The sequence below is a fragment of the Callithrix jacchus genome, chromosome 16 (genome assembly GCF_049354715.1).
Source record: "Callithrix jacchus isolate 240 chromosome 16, calJac240_pri, whole genome shotgun sequence".
Lineage (NCBI taxonomy): Eukaryota > Metazoa > Chordata > Mammalia > Primates > Cebidae > Callithrix > Callithrix jacchus.
In genome coordinates, this window is record NC_133517.1 from 9701181 (window position 1) to 9721517 (window position 20337).

Below are 20337 nucleotides of genomic sequence, written 5' to 3' on the forward strand. Positions count from 1 at the left end.
GCCAAAAATGATCTTTATGTACCCCAAATGCCTGCTGGATGAAAAGTTGAACCTTTCTGAGAAGAGAGAACAAATGTAAAAACACTATAAGTTTTAAAAATATAATGTGGCATTTAACCAAAAATCCACAGGCATGTCTGGAAAAGGAACCAAATATGGTGAAAATAAAGAGAAATAACAGACAATAAAATACAGGAAATCTGAGTATTGGAGTTATAAAAATAGACATTAAAACAATTGTGATAGATGTTCAAGAAAATGAACAATTGGATAAAGAAATTCACCAGTGAATAACTAAAGTCTATTTATTTATGATTAATTTCTTCTTTATTAAATAATATAACTTTTTTTATCAAAGTGATCCAGAATTGTTAAAAGTCAAATGCAATTTGTTTCTCAGAATTAGAATAAAAAAAAAAATCAAGCATTTCTAAAAGGTCACTTGTGCAAAACAGAGTTCTCTCTTTACTCCTCCTCTGGTCCTTTTCCCAAGGATTACACCATAAACCTAGTTAGTCATTTCTTGGCATATTTACAACCATATTTCAAAATAAGTGATTTTTTAGAAAGTATTGGTTTTCTTTTCTGAAAGAAAAGAAAAAAGGTTTTCTGATTAAAACCTTTAACTGAAGGGTGAAGATATAATGTTCTTACTTATTTCTCGAATTCACACACATACATTCTGTCCTGATTGTCTCATATATAATTTTTACTTTGATCTCTATTCAGCTAAAATTTGCTAATTTATATTTTATTTTATTTACTTTATTTATTTTCAAGATAGAGTTTCACCGTCACCCAGGCTGGAGTTTAGTGGCACAGTTTTGGCTGACTGCAACCACTGTCTCCCAGGTACAAGTGATTCTCCTGCCTCAGCCTCCTGAATAGGTTACAGGCAACCACCACCATGACCAACCATTTTCTTTGTATTTCTAGTAGAGAAGGGGTTTTATTATGATGGCCAGGCTGATCTCAAACTGCTGGCCTCAAGTGATCCAGCTGTCTCAGCCTCCCGAACATGAAATTACACTTGTGATCCACAGTATCCAGCCAAAATTTGTTTATTTTTAACACAGAATATAATGGTGGCTCTGGAACCAACCAAAAAGTAAATAAGTAAAATGCACTCAAGAGATATGCTTAAAGCAAATTGGATACAGCAGAAGAGATTCGTGAATATTAGCTAGGTCAGTAAAAAAATATTGTGCTAATGTGTGAGGAGAAGAAAAGGTGGTAATACAGGAAAAACAATAAGAGAGCAATAGAGCACAGAGAAAAGTCAAACATGTAACTGAAGTCTGAGAAGGAAAGAGTGGGGTGGATACTATACTGGCTGAGAACATTCCAAAACCAATAAAGACATGAAGCCACATTTGCAGGAAGTTCTATAAACTCCAAGCAGGACATGTGCAAGAAAATCCACATGAAAGCAGTCATCATTATATTTCGAAAACCCAAAGACAAAATATTAAAAGCAGACAGGCTCCCTCTCCTTCACACACACATACACCTTTGAAAGAAACATTTTGCCTGACAGTCGGCTTGTCAACAAAAATTTTAAAAGCTGGTGCAACTTACAATCGTTGGTATTATCTTTGGTGCACTTAAAAAAATAACTATTCACTAAATTCTGAACACAGGAATCATGCATACTAAAAAGAAAACGGAGCAATTTTTACTTCTATGTTACTAGGTTGGTGCAAAAGTAATTGCAGTTTTTGCCATTGAAAGTAATGGAGGTAGGGCACAGTGGCTTATGCCTGTAATCTCAGCGCTTTGGGAGGCCGAAACAGGTGGATCACTTGAGAGGTCCGAAGTTTGTGACCGGTCTGGCTAACATACGGAGACCCTGTCACTACTAAAAATGCAAAAATTAGCCTGGCATGGTGGCAGGTGCCTGTAATCCCAGCTGCTTATCAGGCTGAGGCAGGAGACTTGCTTGAACCCAGGAGGTGGAAGTTGCTGTGAGCTGAGATCACTCCAGCCTGGCTACAGAGCAAGATTCCACCTTAAACAAGAAACAAAGGGAATTGCAATAACCTCAATTATGTTTGCACCAACCAACATAAGTTAGTTTCCCTCCCACTGTTAGCAAATGGAAACTAAACGAATGTACAAACTAAGTGTTTCCTGTAATTGAACAACAGATAGTAAAGGGCTGTGATCCATGTGAGAAGGGTACAAATCACATGTGTACTGTGACTGCCCAGCTTCCTACCTGGAGACATTTTCAGTATCACTGTAGAGGAAAAGGAAGCCAAACAGAACACGGTGGCCTCACTAGATTGAGAGATCAGAGCTCATGGAGGCTTAGGTAGCTAGATTTTGGGAGGCAGAAACTGGAGAGCAGAAGGCTACACAGATGAGAAGGCAGCAATTTTTCATAAAGATTTAAGTTTCTAGCTGACAACTAAGATGTGCATAAAAAGAATAAAGTCCCATGTAGCCAGGAGGAGAGCAGTTAGTGGAGAGGTGTAAGTCGAGCAATTTCTAGATGTAAGGAAGAACTGGAACATAGGCAAGTTCTGATGATCCTCAGTGAGAAAACTCATTGGACACCTGGGGGGTACAGGAGAGCCCACAGATGGATGGCACCTTCCTGGCAGCAGAAATAAACTAGCTCTAGAGTAACAGCTGTTGTAAGACTTGACCTATGTTGCTTATAGATTCTGGATATTAGCCCTTTGATAGGTGCATGGTTTGCAAATATTTTCTCCCATTCTGTAGGTTGCCTCTTTACTTTTTTTAATTTCTTTCACTTCGCAGATGCTCTTCAGTTTAATTAGGTCCCATTTGTCAATATCTGTTTTTATTATCATTGCTTTTGGCATCTTTGTCATGAAATGTTTGCAGGACCCATGTCCACAGTGGTATCTTCTAGGTTTCCTTCAAGGGTTTTCGTAGCCCTAGCAACACTTTAGGTATTAGGTTTAAGCCTTCAATCCATCTTAAGTTGATTTTTGCATGCGGTAAAAGAAAGGGTCTAGTGTCGATCTTCTGCATTGGATATCCAGATATCCCAGCAATATTTATTGAAAAGGAAATCCTTTGACTGTGAAAAGCAATTTGGAGATTACTCAAAGAACTTAGAGAAGAACTAGCATTTTACCCAACAATCCAGTGGGTGTATTTCCAAAGGAATATGAACCTTCTACCATAAAGTCCTCTACATACATATGCCCATCACAGCATTATTCACAATAGTAAAGACATAGAATCAACCTTAGTACCAGCAGTGGTAGACTGGATTAAAAAGAATGAGATTATGTCTTTTGCAGCAACATGGATAGAGCTGGAGGCCATTATCGTAAACAATCTAATGCAAAACAGAAAATCAAATGCTGCGTGTTCTCACTTATCAGCTGAAGCTAAACACTGAGTACACATAAATAGAAAGAAGAGAGCAACAGACACCAGGGCCTGCTGGAGGGTAGAGTGTGGGAGGAGTTTGAGGATCAAAAAACTATGTATCATATACTATGCTCATTAATTGGTTGGTGAAACAATTTGTACAGTAAACCCCTGCGACACTCAACTTACCTGTATAATAAACCTGCACATGTACCCCTGAAACAAAAGTAAAAGTTGATAAAATTATTGAAAAGAAATACCAAGAATTTCCTAATCAGAAAAATTTTCTCTAAATTTAAAGGTGATGTCTGGGCAAAGTGACTCTTGCCTGTAATTATAGCATTTTGGGAAGCCAAGTGGTTTAATCACCCGAAGTTAGGAGTTCAAGACCAGCCTGAACAACGTGGTGAAACCCTGTCTCTACTAAAAATACAAAATTAGCTGGGCATGGTGGCAGGTATTTGAATGAACAAGTTACCTTAACAAGGTCACAGAATACAACAACAATGCCAACAATAAACAACTGAAAAATAAAATTTTTAAAATAGTACCATTCAGATTGGGTGTAGTGGTTTATGCCTGTTGTCCCAGAACTTTGGGAGGCTGAGGTGAGTGGATCATGAGGTCAGGAGTTTGAGACCAGCCTGGCAAACATGGTGAAACACCAGCTCTACTAAGAATACCAAAACTATTCAGGTGTGGTGGTGATTTTCTGTGATACTAGCTACTGGGGAGGCTGAGGCAGGAGAATTTCTTGAATCCAGTAAACTGAGATCATGCTTAAAATTTTTAAGATGTGAATTCTGCACACATTGCACTACAGGTTCATCATCCCAATAAATATTTTCACAAGCTTTTCTTGCAAAATTTGACAAGCAGTTTACAAAATTTATATATATATATTCAAAGGACATGGAACTTCCTAAAAATTTTTTTGTCACAGGAGAAAGTTGGAAAGACTTTATTTTCAACTGATTTCAAGACTTAACTATAAAGCTAATCACGTGAGTGTGGTTTTGGCACAGGATGGATATATAGAGCAAAGAAACAGAATTGATTAGGAATAGACCCACATCTTTGTGACCAATCAGTTTATCACAAAGGTGCCAAATTAACTCAAATTAATTAATTCAACAAGAATAGTCTTTTCTTCCAATTTTGGTGAAATAACTGGAACTTCACGTGGAAATAAGTGAACTTTGATACTTCATTTACTCTATACACACAGATTAACTCCGAATGGGTGGTAGACTTAAATGTAAACGATAAAGACATAAAACTTTTAAAGAAAACCCAGGAGAAAATTTCTGAGGATTCGGGTAAGCCAAATTTTCTTTCTTCCTTTCTTTTTCTTTTTCTTTCCTTTTCTCTCTCTTTCTTTTTTTTCTCCTTCCTTCTTTCCTTCCTTCCTTCCCTTTTTCCTTCCTCCTCCTCCTCCTCCTCCTTCTTCTTCTTTCTTTCTTTTTCGTTCTTTTCTTTCTTTTTTTTCCTGAATCTCCCTTCAGTCAGGGTCCTGAGGAAAGTCTCCGCTCCCCACCCTGCTGTTATAAAGTGATTTCTGCTCACACACACATGCACACTGGACAATCATGTAGCATTACTCCTCCAATTACAAGGCCTCACCCTCAGAAATCGTGCTAAGAGAACTTGTGCGTCTCGAGTTTTCTGCCAACGGGCTATGTAAATGCCCAGAGGATTCATGGCTTACTTATATTCCCAGATCTTGAATCTGCAGAAGTGACCTGTTTCCTCCACTAGCCTAGGCTTCTGGGTCATCTGTCCCTCTTATCTGCCTGCATGTACACATTTATAAGTCAGAGCTACCCCGCCTGCCTGGACCAGTAACTGCAGCAATAACCAGTCTTTTCACCAACTGTGTACTGTTCCCTACCCATTTTTTTAATTTTCTTTTTCTTTATTTTTTTTTTTTTGAGACTAAATTTCATTCTTGTTGTTCAGGCTGGAATTCAATGGTGGGATCTCAACTCATTGCAACCTGTCTCTCTGGTTCAACAGATTCTCTTGTCTCAGCCTCCCAACTAGCTGGAATTAAAGGTGCATGCCACCACTCACAGCTAATTTTTGTATTTTCAGTAGAGATGGGGTTTCAGCATGATGGCCAGCCTTGTCTTAAGCTCGACCTCAGGGGATCCACCCACCTCGGCCTCCACAAAGTGCTGGTGTTACTGGAGTGACCCTCTGCACCCGGCCCTATAGGCTTTTTATAGCATATTCTTTTATACTGACTTTTTTCTTTTCCACAAATGCTGTTTCACAATCCCAAGGCCACACGTCTGGTGCCTAAATACAAACCCTATTTAAAACCCAATGTCCACGAGATCAGAATAAATTATTTGGACTTACTTATTGTAAGCATAAATGCAAAATGAAAACGAGACACTTAATCAACCTAAAAATAAAAAAGAAATTTACTCTTCTTCTTCTTAAAACGTTTAATTTAGATACCTTTTATATGTAAATTGTTTCTCTCCTTTTTGTCTTTTATGTATCTATGAAATCTGCTTCTGCTCTGATTTTTATTTTCTCTCTCTCTCTATCTAAAGTTTCACTTTTGTAACCTAGGCTGGAGGGCAGTGGTGTGATCTTGGCTCACCACAACCTTCATTTCCCAGTTTCAAGGGATGCTTCGGCCTCAGTGTCCCCAGTAGCAAAATTACAGGCACCTACCACCACACCCGGCTAATTATTTTATTTTTAGTAGAGACTGGGTGAAACACGGTGAAACCCAGTTGGCCAGGCTATTCTCCAAATGATAACCGCAGATGATCCACCTCTCAAAACATTGGCCTCTCAAAGTGCTGAGATTACAGGTGTCAACCACTGTGCCCAGCCTATTATTTTCATTATAATGCAATCATTGAGAATATTTAGTTTTTTGAAATATTTTGTGAATTAAGTTTCATCTAACATCTCTTTCTTTTTTTAATATGGAAAGACCGCACTATAAATTTCTGTTTTAGAATTGTTTTCTGGGTTATTTTGCATTCCATGAGTTACTGTATGTTGTGTTTCTATTTTCTTTTCTCATTGACAAATACTTTCTGATTTCCCTTTGCTTTTTCTATTTGACACGTTGGATGTCAAGGAATATGTTATTTACTTTTCACATATTTGTGAGCTTCAGATTTTTCTTTGGCTATTGATTTGTAGTTTTATTAAATTATAATTTTAAAAGGAGAAACATCGGGACATGGAAGCTCATGTCTGTAATCCAAGCACTTTGAGAAGCCGAGGCAGGTGAATTACCTGAGGTCAGGTGTTTCAGACCAGTCTGACCAACATAACGAAACCGCGTCTTTACTGAAACTACAAAATTAACTTGGTGTGGTAGCGTGTGCCTGTAATTTTACCTACTTGGGAGGTTGAGGCAGGAGAATCACTTGAACCTGGGAGGTGAAGGTTAAAGTGACCTGAGATCTCGCCCACGCACTCCAGCCTGGGTGATAGAGAGAGACTCCATCTCAAAAAGAAAAATAAATAAAAGTGGATATAATTCTAATATTTTTAAGCACAGCACATTCTATGCGTTGATTGTGTAATTCCCAGATGCAGACCACTGTCCCTTATAGAGTGGAAGAAAAGAAGGCCGTGCTCCCAAAAATTACTCGGACAGCTAAGATCAAGGAACATACCCATGCTAGATTAGATATCAAGTATTTCTAAGCAGAATTACATTAGACAATAAAAATATTAAATTATTCTTACATGACTGATAGTTCACTTGTTATGATAACAAGCCCACTGTTATTTCATACCATGGCTAACTCATACCTTGTAATCTGTCCTTAGGTAAGCAAAAGTCAACTAAATTAGTCATTCAAACACAGTAAACTAATGAATAATCAATCTGTTTCTTTTTATTTTGGCAATCAGTGTGTTTTTATTTTTTATGGAAGTAAGTAGGAAGAAAAATGAAGATGATATCCTGAAAAGACATTTAGTTGCAGACTCAACATCTACAAATCTAACTTCAAAGGAACAATACTGAGACTTGCTCCTCCAGATGTCAATCAGGACCCCTAATAAGTGGCATCCACTGAGTGCCTACAAGAGATACAGAATTTCAGGCTCACCCAACTCAGGAATTACAATCTGGCTTTTAACAAGAATCCTAAGTAGAGGAAATACACATAAGTTTAAGGACAACCTGGAGCGTCTCTAGGGGTCATGAGAATGAGGGGGCTGGGTCCATACAGCCTTAGATGTGCCACAGGACCAAGGGCTCCTGGAGGAAACTGATTGTAGGTGTGTTGAACCCGTCTTGTTTCTCGAGGAGGGACACACCTCGGAATGAGCAGGTGATTAGGACACCTGCAGGTGGCAGCCAGACCCCACTACGCCGAGGCTTTCTGAAGTACCAGGAATACAAAGAATGCGGAGCGCCTCCCCAAACTGAGCCAAACGCTGAACGGCCGCAGAAGGTAAGCGGACTACAGAGAAACCGCGCTAAAGTGCACTGGCCACACTCGTGTCCACGTCTCCCACACACACAAACACACGCACACACTCATCAACACACTCAGAAAGATACATGCATACACACACACACACACTCAGAAAGACACACGGAGACATCCAACACTCACACGGAAACACACACTGCCAGGTAGCTCCTGAGGCTGCGGGGTTCTGCTCTGCCTGGAAGCCCCTCGGGGACAGAGCAGCCCCGCCACAGGCAGGCAGGGGGTACCTGGAAATCCCAGCCACGAGGGCTTTCAACGAGAGGCACCCTCACACTGTTTGGGCAGGTCTGCAGCATCTCGGTGATTCTTGGGGAGCGCCGTGGACATCCCTGAAGCCCCGACAGATCTTTCTTCTGCCTGGCTCGGCCTGCCGGATTCCTAAAATCGCAGGACTCAGCGATGATCACGCGGAGAAAGAGTCCGTTGCCCGATGCTGAGGCACTGCCACAGAGGACCGCTGCTTTGGGAAGCCACTGTGATCGTTCCCCAGGCAACGGTGGCTGTTCCTGTGACGCGAGCCCGGGCTCAGCGCTGGCGCTTGTGACAGGCCGCCTGCGCATGCGCTTTCGTCTGCCCAGCTGGGGAGCCGCGATGTTGGCGCTGTCCAGCTGCTGCCGCACAGGTACAAGGTGGAGACGGTGGCAGGGGCGGCGCCTGGAAGGAGGTTGCGTGCCACAAGCAGCATAGGCCCCTGACAGTCCTGACCTCAGTACCTCGTTGCAGCCACTCTTCGGTTCCGGTCGGGTGGAGGAGGAGAGCGCTTCAGGCCAGGAAGCGGGCACTTTGGGTGTTACCAGAACGTTACCCGGCCCAATGAGCTGACTGCCACTTTTCGACCTGGGCCACCGACCAAGGGGCCCTGCCTTTATCTCCAAGCCCAGGGACTCCTGCATCTCACCACTACTGTCTGGACATGGAGGGAACAACCACAAAGAGGCAAGCCCAGTGTGCAGCAGAGGTAGTGACACCTGAAACTGGCTTCCCATGGGGGTCGATCGTGTGTAGAGGGTGTTTCCAAAGCTTTTTTTGGTGAAATCAAGCCCAAGGTAGAAGCCCAGGCATGCCGCTGAGAACCCCCAAGAAAGCCAAGCACAGGAAGATGACATCTGCCATCTGAAGAGGGACTGTGCCAGAGTCCAAGCCTCCTTCAGGGATTCCTGCCTGAAAGGACAGAAGGAGCCAGCAAAAGGGCAAGATGCCCCAACCCCCACACCGGTATCACTACCTGCCACCTGGCATGCACCCAGCAAACCCCAGTCTCTTTAGCTCCGTGAAATCCCTGGCACTCAACAGGTTCAGTGTTCATAACACTTGCATGACCTACAGCAAAAACACCTCAATCAAACTCATATCAAACAGATACTCAGACACACACACACACACACACACACACACACACACATCAGTCCTGATGAACACTAATATGTTTCATACTTTGTCAAAAAGACCTCAATCAATCTGGTATTTTAAAGACAGTAAGACACAGGAGATACTCATATATATTTAAATAATTAATAAGAGGATCACAAGCTCTTTATGTTTTTAACTACTGTTTCAAATTAGTCATCCTCAACCCCATCCTTAACCTGCTGCAAATATTCTTGAGTTAAATTCTTCTTCATTATAGAAGATTGTTATTGTTTTCTTTATTTTTGTTGTGTCATTTACACTGTTGTATTAGACTCATGCTTGGGGCGTCATTTTTGCCATACTGCAATAGTTGTGCTGCAGTCCGAATTATTCATGTGTATCTCCTGAACATGGAACTACTTAGTACTTTACCCTATATTTTGGGGAACTTAACTTTCAGCATAGCTCCCAAGACATTCTACATAAACTAAGTCTGAAATATTAGCCAATTTTTTACAACTTTTCTAAATTTATTGAAAAATATTTTCATTCTCTACTATAAATTTTACTCGAACTTTCTCACTGCTTTTATGAAAAAACTCAAAATTTAAGACTTCATGCCATCGTTTGAGAAATGGGTGGGACAGGTTGACATGAGTGTGGCCAGTGCACTCCAGCGCGGTTTCTCTGTAATCTGCTTACCTTGTGCTGTCGGTCAGCGTTTGGCTCAGTTTGGGGTTGCGGCGCCCCGCATTCTTCGTTTTCCTGGTGCTTCAAAAAGCCTCGGCATAGTGGGGTCTGGCTGCCACCTGCAGGGGTCCTAATCACCTGTTCAACCCGAGGTTGGGTCACTTTTCGAGAAACTCGACGGGGGCAACACGCCTACAATCAATTTCCTCCAGCAGCCCTTGGTCCTGTGGCACATCTAAGGTTCGAGGGACCCAACCGTTCCATCCTCATGACCCCTTCAGGGGCTCCAGTGCTGTCCTTAAACTTATGTGTTTTTCCTCTACTTAGGATTCTTGTTAAAAGCCAGATTGTTATTCTTGAGTTGGGGTGAGCCTGAAATTCGGTATGTCTTGTAGGCACTCAGTGGATGCCACTGATTAGGGGTTCTGATTAACATTTGGGGGAGCAAGTCTCAGTATTGTTCTCTTGAACTAAGAATCGTAGGTGTCGAGTTTGCATTTAAAAGTCTTTTCAGGATATCATCTTCATTTTTCTTCCTAGTTACTTTCCTAAAAAAATTAAAACACACTTATTGCCAAAATAAAGGGAAACAGATTGATAATTCATAAATTGACTGTGTTTGAATGACTAATTTAGTTGACTCTTGGTTACCTAAGGACAGATTACAAGGTATGAGTCAGCCATGGTATAAAACAACAGTGGGCTTGGCATCATAAACAAGTGAACTATCAGTCATATAAGAAAAAATTAATATATTTGTAGTTTAATGTCATTCTGTTTAGAAATATTTGGTATGTAATTTAGCTTGGGAATATTTTTTGATCTCAGTTGTCCGAGTAATTTTTGGGAGCAGGGCCTCCTTTTCTGCCACTCTCTAAGGGGCCATCATCTGCATGTGGGAATTACACAACTACGCACAGAATGTGCTGTGCTTGGTGGAGGTTTCTAACTTATTGGCTGCAAATACTTATGTACTTAGATTTCTTTGACATGCTTATATATGTGCTTTGAAATAGTAGATGTATTCTGAACAATGGGATGTGAATTTTCAATGAATTTAGTTTTAAATGATCTTTTATAAGACATTTTAGTTGGTTTTACACTTTCTAGGTTTTTAGATGTGTGAGACCTTTTCCTTCTGCTGTTTTCAGTTGCTTAGAAATTATTTGTTTATGTAAACATGAATGCACATGCATACATGTGGGCAAATGATGTGTGTAGTTAGTCCCAAGTTGAGCATTTCAGCTGTAGAAGTCATTTGTGATGTTATGAAACCTGAAACTCTGAGTAAATCATAATTATGGATAACTAAGAAATGTTGCTATAATTCTTTAAAATAATTTTCCAGAATTCATTTATTCCATCAGATATATGGTGATTTACAGGTGAAGTACTTTAGAGTATATTGAACGTGTTACTTTTAAATTTCTGTGGCAAAAATGTTAATGAAATGCAGTAGTCTTATACTGTACTAATTAGACATAGCTAAGTCTTCAAGGAACTAACTTAAGCAAGAATGTTGAAAATATGAAATTTATTTTTATCATTAATTCAACATTTGTTATGTATATATTTTTCTTCATATTATCAGCGGAGGAAACAAGGCTTCTCTCTCGTGAAAGAAAAACATGAGGTTGGAATATGTTAAGACCTTTACACAGTGTTAAATTTGAGTAAGGTGTTTGCATAAAATCATTTCCATCACATCCTGATTATGACTGGTTATGTTTCATTTTATTATTCCTTGTGTGTTTGGAAAGAGGTTCTGGTGAGAGAATACAAAGGTAGTCTGTGTTGCAAAAGAAGCCCAAGGCTGTAGATGGAAGAATTGCATATGCAACTTTGCAAGAAACTTGGGGACAAGGAAAATCTTGTCAGGTAAATTGGATGCTAAAACCTTGTCTTTAGGGATTAACTGTCTATGTCTATTATATTCTCATCACAGAACAAAAGTGGAAATAATTTCACAATAAGACCTATCTTAAAATATTCTTTATCAGAAACAGTACTTCAGAAACAGATTTCATCCACTTATTAAGCTCCCACGCATGGTTATACTCTGAATGTAGATGCAAATAAGAGTGATAATCTGACACAGAAAATTGCTTTTTTCAGGAGAAGAGTTGTTGGACAACAGTCTCTCCTTAGAGGCCATAAACCAATTTGATCTAAGCACTTTTTGCTAAGGTTATGATGTTTTATGTCAAAACAATAATGTTTCTACACTCCCTTAGCCTATTCTAAATGTTGAAATTTGGGTTAAATGCTTCTCTCTGGTGACATAAAGAAAGGTGAGAAGATGGCCCAGGAAGAGCTTTTTTTGTTCCCTTTTCCTTTCTTTGTTTCATCTGGTAATTGTTTTCTTTTAATCAGTCCTAATGCTGATCAGGAATCTCACCTGATTAATCACGTAGGCTCTTCTTAACAGTCCAGAAGAAATTGATGAAAGCTCTGAGTGGGGTGGGCCAGTGAAGGGGTGAACAAAAAGCTAATTAAAAATAGGCATCAAACCCTCAAAGACAGTGGCACAAAGGTTCTTCCAATTGTTACAAAAAATTTGTAAGGTAAAAAGTTCCGATTTCTGGAAAAAATTGTCTTCTGGTAAAGCCTCATTAAATTACCCGAGGACACACAAATTCAATATTTCTGAAATAATAAACATATTGATAAAAGAAAGATTTGAGTGTTGTCAGGTTTTTAAATATTTACTTGAAAAATTAAATTTTAATTTTAAACTTATATATTGATTTTAAAAGAACAAAGACATTTTGATTAAATAAATATATTAGTATTTGTTAGGCTTTTAAATATTTATTCCAAATCATGTCATCTATTTTCATGATTGTGAATGTCACTTGTAATTTCTCAAACGATGGCATGAAGTCTTAAATTTTGAGTTTTTTCATAAAAGCAGTGAGAAAGATCGAGTAAAATTTATAGTAGAGAAAGAGAAAATCCTTCAATAAATCTAGAAAAGTTGTAAGGAATTGGCTAATATTTCAGACTTAGTTTATGTAGAATGTCTTGGCAGCTATGCTGAAAGTTAAGTTCCCCAAAATATAGGGTAATGTACTAAGTAGTTCCATGTTCAAGAGATACACATGAATAATTCGGACTGCAGTACAACTATTGCAGTATGGCAAAAATGACTCCCCAAGCATGAGTCTAATACAACGGTGTAAATGACACAACAAAAATAAAAAAAACAATAACAATCTTCTATAATGAAGAAGAATTTAACTCAAGAATATTTGCAGCAGGTTAAGGATGGGGTTGAGGATGACTAATTTGAATCTTTAAAAACATAAAGAGCTTGGGATCCTCTTATTATTTAAATATATATGAGTATCTCCTGTGTCTTACTGTCTTTAAAATACCAGATTGATTGAGGTCTTTTTTACAAAGTATGAAACATTAGTATTCATCAGGACTGGTGTGTGTGTGTGTGTGCGCGCGTGTGTGTGTGTGTCTGAGTATCTGTTTGATATGAGTTTGATTGAGGTGTTTTTGCTGTAGGTCATGCAAGTGTTATGAACACTGAACCTGTTGAGTGCCAGGGATTTCACGGAGCTAAAGAGACTGGGGTTTGCTGGGTGCATGCCAGGTGGCAGGTAGTGATACCCGTGTGGGGGTTGGGGCATCTTGCCCTTTTGCTGGCTCCTTTTGGCTTTTCTGGCAGGAATCCCTGAAGGAGGCTTGGACTCTGGCACAGTCCCTCTTCAGATGGCAGATGTCATCTTCCTGTGCTTGGCTTTCTTGGGGGTTCTCAGCGGCATGCCTGGGCTTCTGCCTTGGGCTTGATTTTAACAGTAGTTAAAAACATAAAGAGCTTGTGATCCTCTTATTAATTCTTTAAATATATATGAGTATCTCTTGTGTCTTACTGTCTTTAAAATACCAGATTGATTGAGGTCTTTTTGACAAAGTATGAAACATATTAGTATTCATCAGGACTGGTGTGTGTGTGTGTGTGTGTGTGTGTGTGTGTATGTGCATGTGTGTGTGTGTCTGAGTATCTGTTTGATTTGAGTTTGATTGAGGTGTTTTTGCTGTAGGTCATGCAAGTGTTATGCAAAAAAAGCTTTGGAAACACCCTCTACACATGATCGACCCCCATGGGAAGCCAGTTTCAGGTGTCACTACCTCTGCTGCACAGAGGGCTTGCCTCTTTGTGGTTGTTCCCTCCATGAAGAGACAGTACTGGTGAGATGCAGGAGTCCCTGGGCTTGGAGATAAAGGCAGGGCCCCTTGGTGGGTGGCCCAGGTCGAAGAGTGGCAGTCAGCTTATGGTGCCGGGTAACGTTCTGGTAACACCCAAAGTGCCCGCTTCCTGGCCTGAAGCGCTCTCCTCCTCCACCCGACCGGAACCGAAGAGTGGCTGCAACGAGGTACTGAGGTCAGGACTGTCAGGGGCCTATGCTGCTTGTGGCACGCAGCCTTTTTCCAGGCGCCGCCCCTGCCACCGTCTCCACCTTGTACCTGTGCGGCAGCAGCTGGACAGCGCCAACATCGCGGCTCCCCAGCTGGGCAGACGAAAGCGCATGCGCAAGCGGCCTGTCACAAGCGCCAGCGCTGAGCCCGGGCTCGCGTCACAGGAACAGCCACCGTTGCCTGGGGAACGATCACAGTGGCTTCCCAAAGCAGCGGTCCTCTGTGGCAGTGCCTCAGCATCGGGCAACGGACTCTTTCTCCGCGCGATCATCGCTGAGTCCTGCGATTTTAGGAATCCGGCAGGCCGAGCCAGGCAGAAGAAAGATCTGTCGGGGCTTCAGGGATGTCCACGGCGCTCCCCAGGAATCACCGAGATGCTGCAGACCTGCCCAAACAGTGTGAGGGTGCCTCTCGTTGAAAGCCCTCGTGACTGGGATTTCCAGGTACCCCCTGCCTGCCTGTGGCGGGGCTGCTCTGTCCCCGAGGGGCTTCCAGGCAGAGAGCAGAACCCCCCAGCCTCAGGAGCTACCTGGCAGTGTGTGTTTCCGTGTTAGCGTTGGATGTCTCCGTGTGTCTTTCTGAGTGTGAGTGTGTGTGTATGCATGTATCTTTCTGAGTGTGTTGATGAGTGTGTGCGTGTGTTTGTGTGTGTGTGTGTGACACACGGACACAAGTGTGGCCAGTGCACTCCAGCGCGGTTTCTCTGTAGTCCGCTTACCTTGTGATGTCGGTCAACGTTTGGCTCAGTTTGGGGCTGCGGCGCTCGGCATTCTTCGTTTTCCTGGTTCTTCAAAAAGCCTCGGCGTAGTGGGGTCTGGCTGCCACCTGCAGGTGTCCTAATCACCTGCTCATTCCGAGGTGTGTCCCTCCTCGAGAAACAAGAAGGGTGCAACACACCTACAATCAGTTTTCTCCAGGATCCTTTGGTCCTGTCGCAAATCTAAGGCTGTAGGGACCCAGCCGCCCCATCCTCATGACCCCTAGAGAGGCTCCAGGCTGTCCTTAAACTTATGTGTATTTCCTCTACTTAGGATTCTTGTTAAAAGCCAGATTGTTATTCCTGAGTTGGGGTGAGCCTGAAATTCTGTATTTCTTGTAGGCACTCAGTGGATGCCACTTATTAGGGGTCCTGATTGACATTTGGAGAAGCAAGTCTCAGTATTGTTTTTTTGAAGTTAGATGTTGAATCTGCAACTAAAAGTCTTTTCTGAATATCATCTTCATTTTTCTTCCTACTTACTTCCCTAAAAAATTAAAAAACACTGATTGCCAAAATAAAAAGAAACAGATTAATAATTCATAACTTTACTGTGTTTGAATGAGTAATTTAGTTGACTTTTGCTTATCTAAGGACATATTACAAGGTATGAGATAGCCATGGTATGAAATAACAGTGGGCTTGTTGTCATAACAAGTGAACTATCAGTCATGTAAGAATAATTTAATATTTTTATCGTATAATGTAATTCTGTTTAGAAATATTTGATATCTCATCTAGCTTGGGTGTGTTCCTTGATCTTAGCTGTCTGAGTAATTTTTGGGAGCAGGGCCTTCTTTTCTTCCACTCTATAAGGGACAGTGGTCTGCATCTGGGAATTACACAATCAACGTATAGAATGTGCTGTGCTTAAAAATATTAAAATTATATCAACTCTTTTTGTTTGTTTTGAGATGGAGTCTCACTCTATCACCCAGGCTGGAGTGCAAGGGCGAGATCTCAGCTAACTTCAACCTTCACCTCCCAGGTTTAAGTGATTTTCCTGCCTCAACCTCCCAAGTAGGTAAAATTACACGCACACACTACCACACCAAGTTAATTTTGTAGTTTCAGTAAAGACGCAGTTTCATTATGTTGGTCAGACTGTTCTGAAACTCCTGACCTCAGGTAATCCACCTGCCTAGGCTTCACAAAGTGCTTGGATTACAGACATGAGCTTCCATGAGTTTCACCTTTTAACATTACAATTTAATAAAACTACAAATCAATAGCCAAAGAGAAATTTGAAGCTCACAAATATGTGAAAAGTAACATATTCCTTGACAACCAACGTGTCAAATAGAAAACGCAAAGGGACATCAGAGAGTATATTGAGAGAAAAGAAAATAGAAACACAACATACAGTAACTCATGGGATGCAAAATAACCCACAAAACAGTTCTAAAACAGAAATTTATAGTGTGGTCTTGCTATATTAAAAAAAGAAAGAGATGTTAGATAAAAACTTAATTCACAAAATATTTCAAAAAAACCTAAATATTCTCAATGTTTGCATTATAAAGAAAATAATAGGCTGGGCACAGTGGTTGACACCTGTAATCTCAGCACTTTGAGAGGCCAATGTTGGCGGATCACCTGAGGTTATCATTTGGAGAATAGCCTGGCCAACTGGGTTTCACCATGTTTCACCCAGTCTCTACCAAAAATAAAATAATTAGCCGGGTGTGGTGGCAGGTGCCTGTAATTTTGGCTACTGGGGAGACTGAGGCCGAAGCATCCCTTGAAACTGGGAAATGAAGGTTGTGGTGAGCCAAGATCGCACCACTGCCCTCCAGCCTAGGTTACAAAAGTGAAACTTTAGAGACAGAGAGAGAGAGAGAGAGAGAGAAAATAAAAATCAGAGCAGAAACAGATTTCATAGATACGTAGAAGACAAAAAGGAGAGAAAAAATTTACATAAAAAAGGTATCTAAATTAAACATTTTAAGAAGAAAAAGAGTAAATTTCTTTTTTATTTTTAGGTTGATTAAGTGTCTTGTTTTCATTTTGTATTATGCTTACAATAAGTAAGTCCAAATAATTTATCCTGATCTCGTGGACACTGGATTTTAAATAGGGTTTGTATTTAGGCACCAGACGCGTGGCCTTGGGATTGTGAAACAGCATTTGTGGAAAAGAAAAAAGTCAGTATAAAAGAATATGCTATAAAAAGCCTATAGGGCCGGGCGCAGAGGGTCACTCCAGTAATACCAGCACTTTGTGGAGGCCGAGGTGGGTGGATCCCCTGAGGTCGAGCTTAAGACAAGGCTGGCCATCATGCTGAAACCCCATCTCTACTGAAAATACAAAAATTAGCTGTGAGTGGTGGCATGCACCTTTAATTCCAGCTAGTTGGGAGGCTGAGACAAGAGAATCTCTTGAACCAGAGAGACAGGTTGCAATGAGTTGAGATCCCACCATTGAATTCCAGCCTGAACAACAAGAATGAAACTTAGTCTCAAAAAAAAGAAAAAGTAAAAGAAAAAAAACTATGGGTAGGGAAAGGTACACAGTTGGTGAAAAGACTGGTTATTGCTGCAGTTACTGGTCCAGGCAGGCGGGGTAGCTCTGACTTATAAATGTGTACATGCAGGCAGATAAGAGGGACAGATGACCCAGAAGCCTAGGAAACAGGTCACTTCTGCAGATTCAAGATCTGGGAATATAAGTAAGCCATGAATCCTCTGGGCATTTACATAGCCCATTGGCAGAAAACTCTAGAAGCACAAGTTCTCTTAGCACGATTTCTGAGGGTGAGGCCTTGTAATGAGAGGAGTAATGCTACATGATTGTCCAGTGTGCATGTGTGTGTGAGCAGAAATCACTTTATAGCAGCAGGGTGGGGAGCGGAGACTTTCCTCAGGACCCTGACTGAAGGGAGATTCAGGAAAAAAAAAGAAAGAAAGGAACGAAAAAGAAAGAAGGCAAGAAAGAAGAAGAAGAAGAAGAAGGAGGAGGAGGAGGAGGAGGAGGAGGAGGAGGAGGAGGAAGGAAGAAAGTAAAAAGGGAAGGAAGGAAGGAAAGAAGGAAGGAGAAAAAAGAAGGAAAGAGAGAGAAAAGGAAAGAAAAATGAAAGAAAGAAAGGAAAAAAAAGAGAAAGAAAGGAAGAAAGAAAATTTTGCTTACCCAAATCCTCAGAAATTTTCTCCTGGGTTTTCTTTAAAAGTTTTATGTCTTTATCGTTTACATTTAGGTCTACCACCCATTCTGAGTTAATCTGTGTGTATAGAGTAAATGAAGTATCAAAGTTCACTTATTTCCACGTGAAGTTCCAGTTATTTCACCATAATTGGAAGAAAAGACTATTCTTGTTGAATTAATTAATTTGTGTTAATTTGGCACCTTTGTGATAAACTGATTAGTCATAAAGATGTGTGTCTATTCCTAATCAATTCTGTTTCTTTGCTCTATATATCCATCCTGTGTGAAAACCACAGGCACTTGATTAGCTTTATAGTTAAGTCTTAAAATCAGTTGAAAATAAAGTTTTTCCAACTTTCTCCTGTGACAAAAAAATGTTTTGGCAGTTCCATGTCCTTTGAATATATATATAAATTTTGTAAACTGCTTGTCAAATTTTGCAAGAAAAGCTTGTGAAAACATTTATTGGGATGATGAACCTGTAGTGCAATGTGTGCAGAATTCACATCTTAAAAATTTTAAACTTCTAAACTATTAATATAATATATTAATATCCATTTACCTTTGGTCTTCTTTAATCTCTCTCAGCAGTGTTTTGAGTTTCTTAGTATACTGAACTTACACTTATTTTGTTAAAGTTATTTCTAGTATTTGATGTTTTTGATATTATTTTGAATGGGATTTTTTTTAGATAGAGTCTCACTCTGTTGCCCAGGCTTGAGTGCAGTGGCATGATCTCAGTTTACTGGATTCAAGAAATTCTCCTGCCTCAGCCTCCCCAGTAGCTAGTATCACAGAAAATCACCACCACACCTGAATATTTTTGGTATTTTTAGTAGAGCTGGTGTTTCACCATGTTTGCCAGGCTGGTCTCAAACTCCTGACCTCATGATCCACTCACCTCAGCCTCCCAAAGTTCTGGGACAACAGGCATAAACCACCACACCCAGTCTGAATGGTACTACTTTTAAAATTTTATTTTTCAGTTGTTTATTGTTGGCATTGTTGTTGTATTTCTGTGACCTTGTTAAGGTAACTTGTTCATTCAAATACCTGCCACCATGCCCAGCTAATTTTGTATTTTTAGTAGAGACAGGGTTTCACCACGTTGTTCAGGCTGGTCTTGAACTCCTAACTTCGGGTGATTAAACCACTTGGCTTCCCAAAATGCTATAATTACAGGCAAGAGCCACTTTGCCCAGACATCACCTTTAAATTTAGAGAAAATTTTTCTGATTAGGAAATTCTTGGTATTTCTTTTCAATAATTTTATCAACTTTTACTTTTGTTTCAGGGGTACATGTGCAGGTTTATTATACAGGTAAGTTGAGTGTCACAGGGGTTTACTGTACAAATTGTTTCACCAACCAATTAATGAGCATAGTATATGATACATAGTTTTTTGATCCTCAAACTCCTCCCACACTCTACCCTCCAGCAGGCCCTGGTGTCTGTTGCTCTCTTCTTTCTATTTATGTGTACTCAGTGTTTAGCTTCAGCTGATAAGTGAGAACACGCAGCATTTGATTTTCTGTTTTGCATTAGATTGTTTAGAATAATGGCCTCCAGCTCTATTCATGTTGCTACAAAAGACGTAATCTCATTCTTTTTAATCCAGTCTACCATTGCTGGTACTAAGGTTGATTCTATGTTTTTACTATTGTGAATAATGCTGTGATTGGCAAATGTATATACAGGGCTTTATAGTAGAAAGATTCACATTCCTTTGGAAATACACCCACTGGATTGTTGGGTAAAATGCTAGTTCTGCTCTAAGTTCTTTGAGTAATCTCCAAATTGCTTTTCACAGTCAAAGGATTTTCTTTTCAATAAATATTGCTGGAATAGCTGGCTATCCAATGCAGAAGATCGACACTAGACCCTTTCTTTTACCGCATGCAAAAATCAACTTAAGATGGATTGAAGGCTTAAACCTAATACCTAAAGTGTTGCTAGGGCTACGAAAACCCTTGAAGGAAACCTAGAAGTTACCACTGTGGACATGGGTTCTGCAAACATTTCATGACAAAGATGCCAAAAGCAATGATAATAAAAACAGATATTGACAAATGGGACCTAATTAAACTGAAGAGCATCTGCGAAGTGAAAGAAATTAAAAAAGTAAACAGACAA

General features: G+C 40.3%; 2 protein-coding genes across 5 annotated transcripts in view; one reads left to right on the forward strand and one right to left on the reverse strand.

Annotated features, from left to right (window-relative positions):
• Nucleotides 1-366: 366 nt before the first annotated feature.
• Nucleotides 367-12549, reverse strand: LOC118151263 (uncharacterized). Of its 3 annotated transcripts, none has more exons than XM_078353541.1 (3): nucleotides 12274-12549; nucleotides 8108-10423; nucleotides 367-7416 (listed from the first exon to the last, which is right to left on the reverse strand). In XM_078353541.1, the coding sequence occupies exons 2-3, from the start codon at nucleotides 8939-8941 to the stop codon at nucleotides 7204-7206; spliced, it is 1047 nt and encodes a 348-aa protein (XP_078209667.1). In that variant the 5' UTR covers nucleotides 8942-10423; nucleotides 12274-12549; the 3' UTR covers nucleotides 367-7203. The 3 variants fall into 3 exon arrangements, with proteins under 3 accessions (XP_078209667.1, XP_054102412.1, XP_078209668.1); XM_054246437.2 differs by having other exon boundaries at nucleotides 8063-10423; nucleotides 12274-12548; XM_078353542.1 differs by having other exon boundaries at nucleotides 7223-10423; nucleotides 12274-12548.
• Nucleotides 12550-13522: 973 nt separating this feature from the next.
• Nucleotides 13523-20337, forward strand: part of LOC118151264 (uncharacterized) — a 36458-nt gene continuing 29643 nt past the window's right edge. Inside the window, exons 1-2 of one of the 2 annotated variants that reach the window (XM_035290438.3) lie at nucleotides 13523-14749; nucleotides 15406-17998. In XM_035290438.3, the coding sequence (XP_035146329.1) occupies nucleotides 14084-14749; nucleotides 15406-15492 (753 nt within the window). In that variant the 5' untranslated portion in view covers nucleotides 13523-14083 and the 3' untranslated portion in view covers nucleotides 15493-17998. Of the gene's footprint in view, nucleotides 14750-15405; nucleotides 17999-20337 lie in introns of those variants that run through there. The other variant, XM_054246438.2, reaches the window with a different exon arrangement.

Coding starts and splice junctions, on each gene's coding strand:
- LOC118151263 (XM_054246437.2), bottom strand. CDS start 8,941: ATGTCATCTTCCTGTGCTTGGCTTTCTTGGGGGTTCTCAGCGGCATGC. Junction 7,417..8,062: donor CTCGTGGCTGGGATTTCCAG/GTACCCCCTGCC, acceptor TATCTCTTGTAG/GCACTCAGTGGATGCCACTT.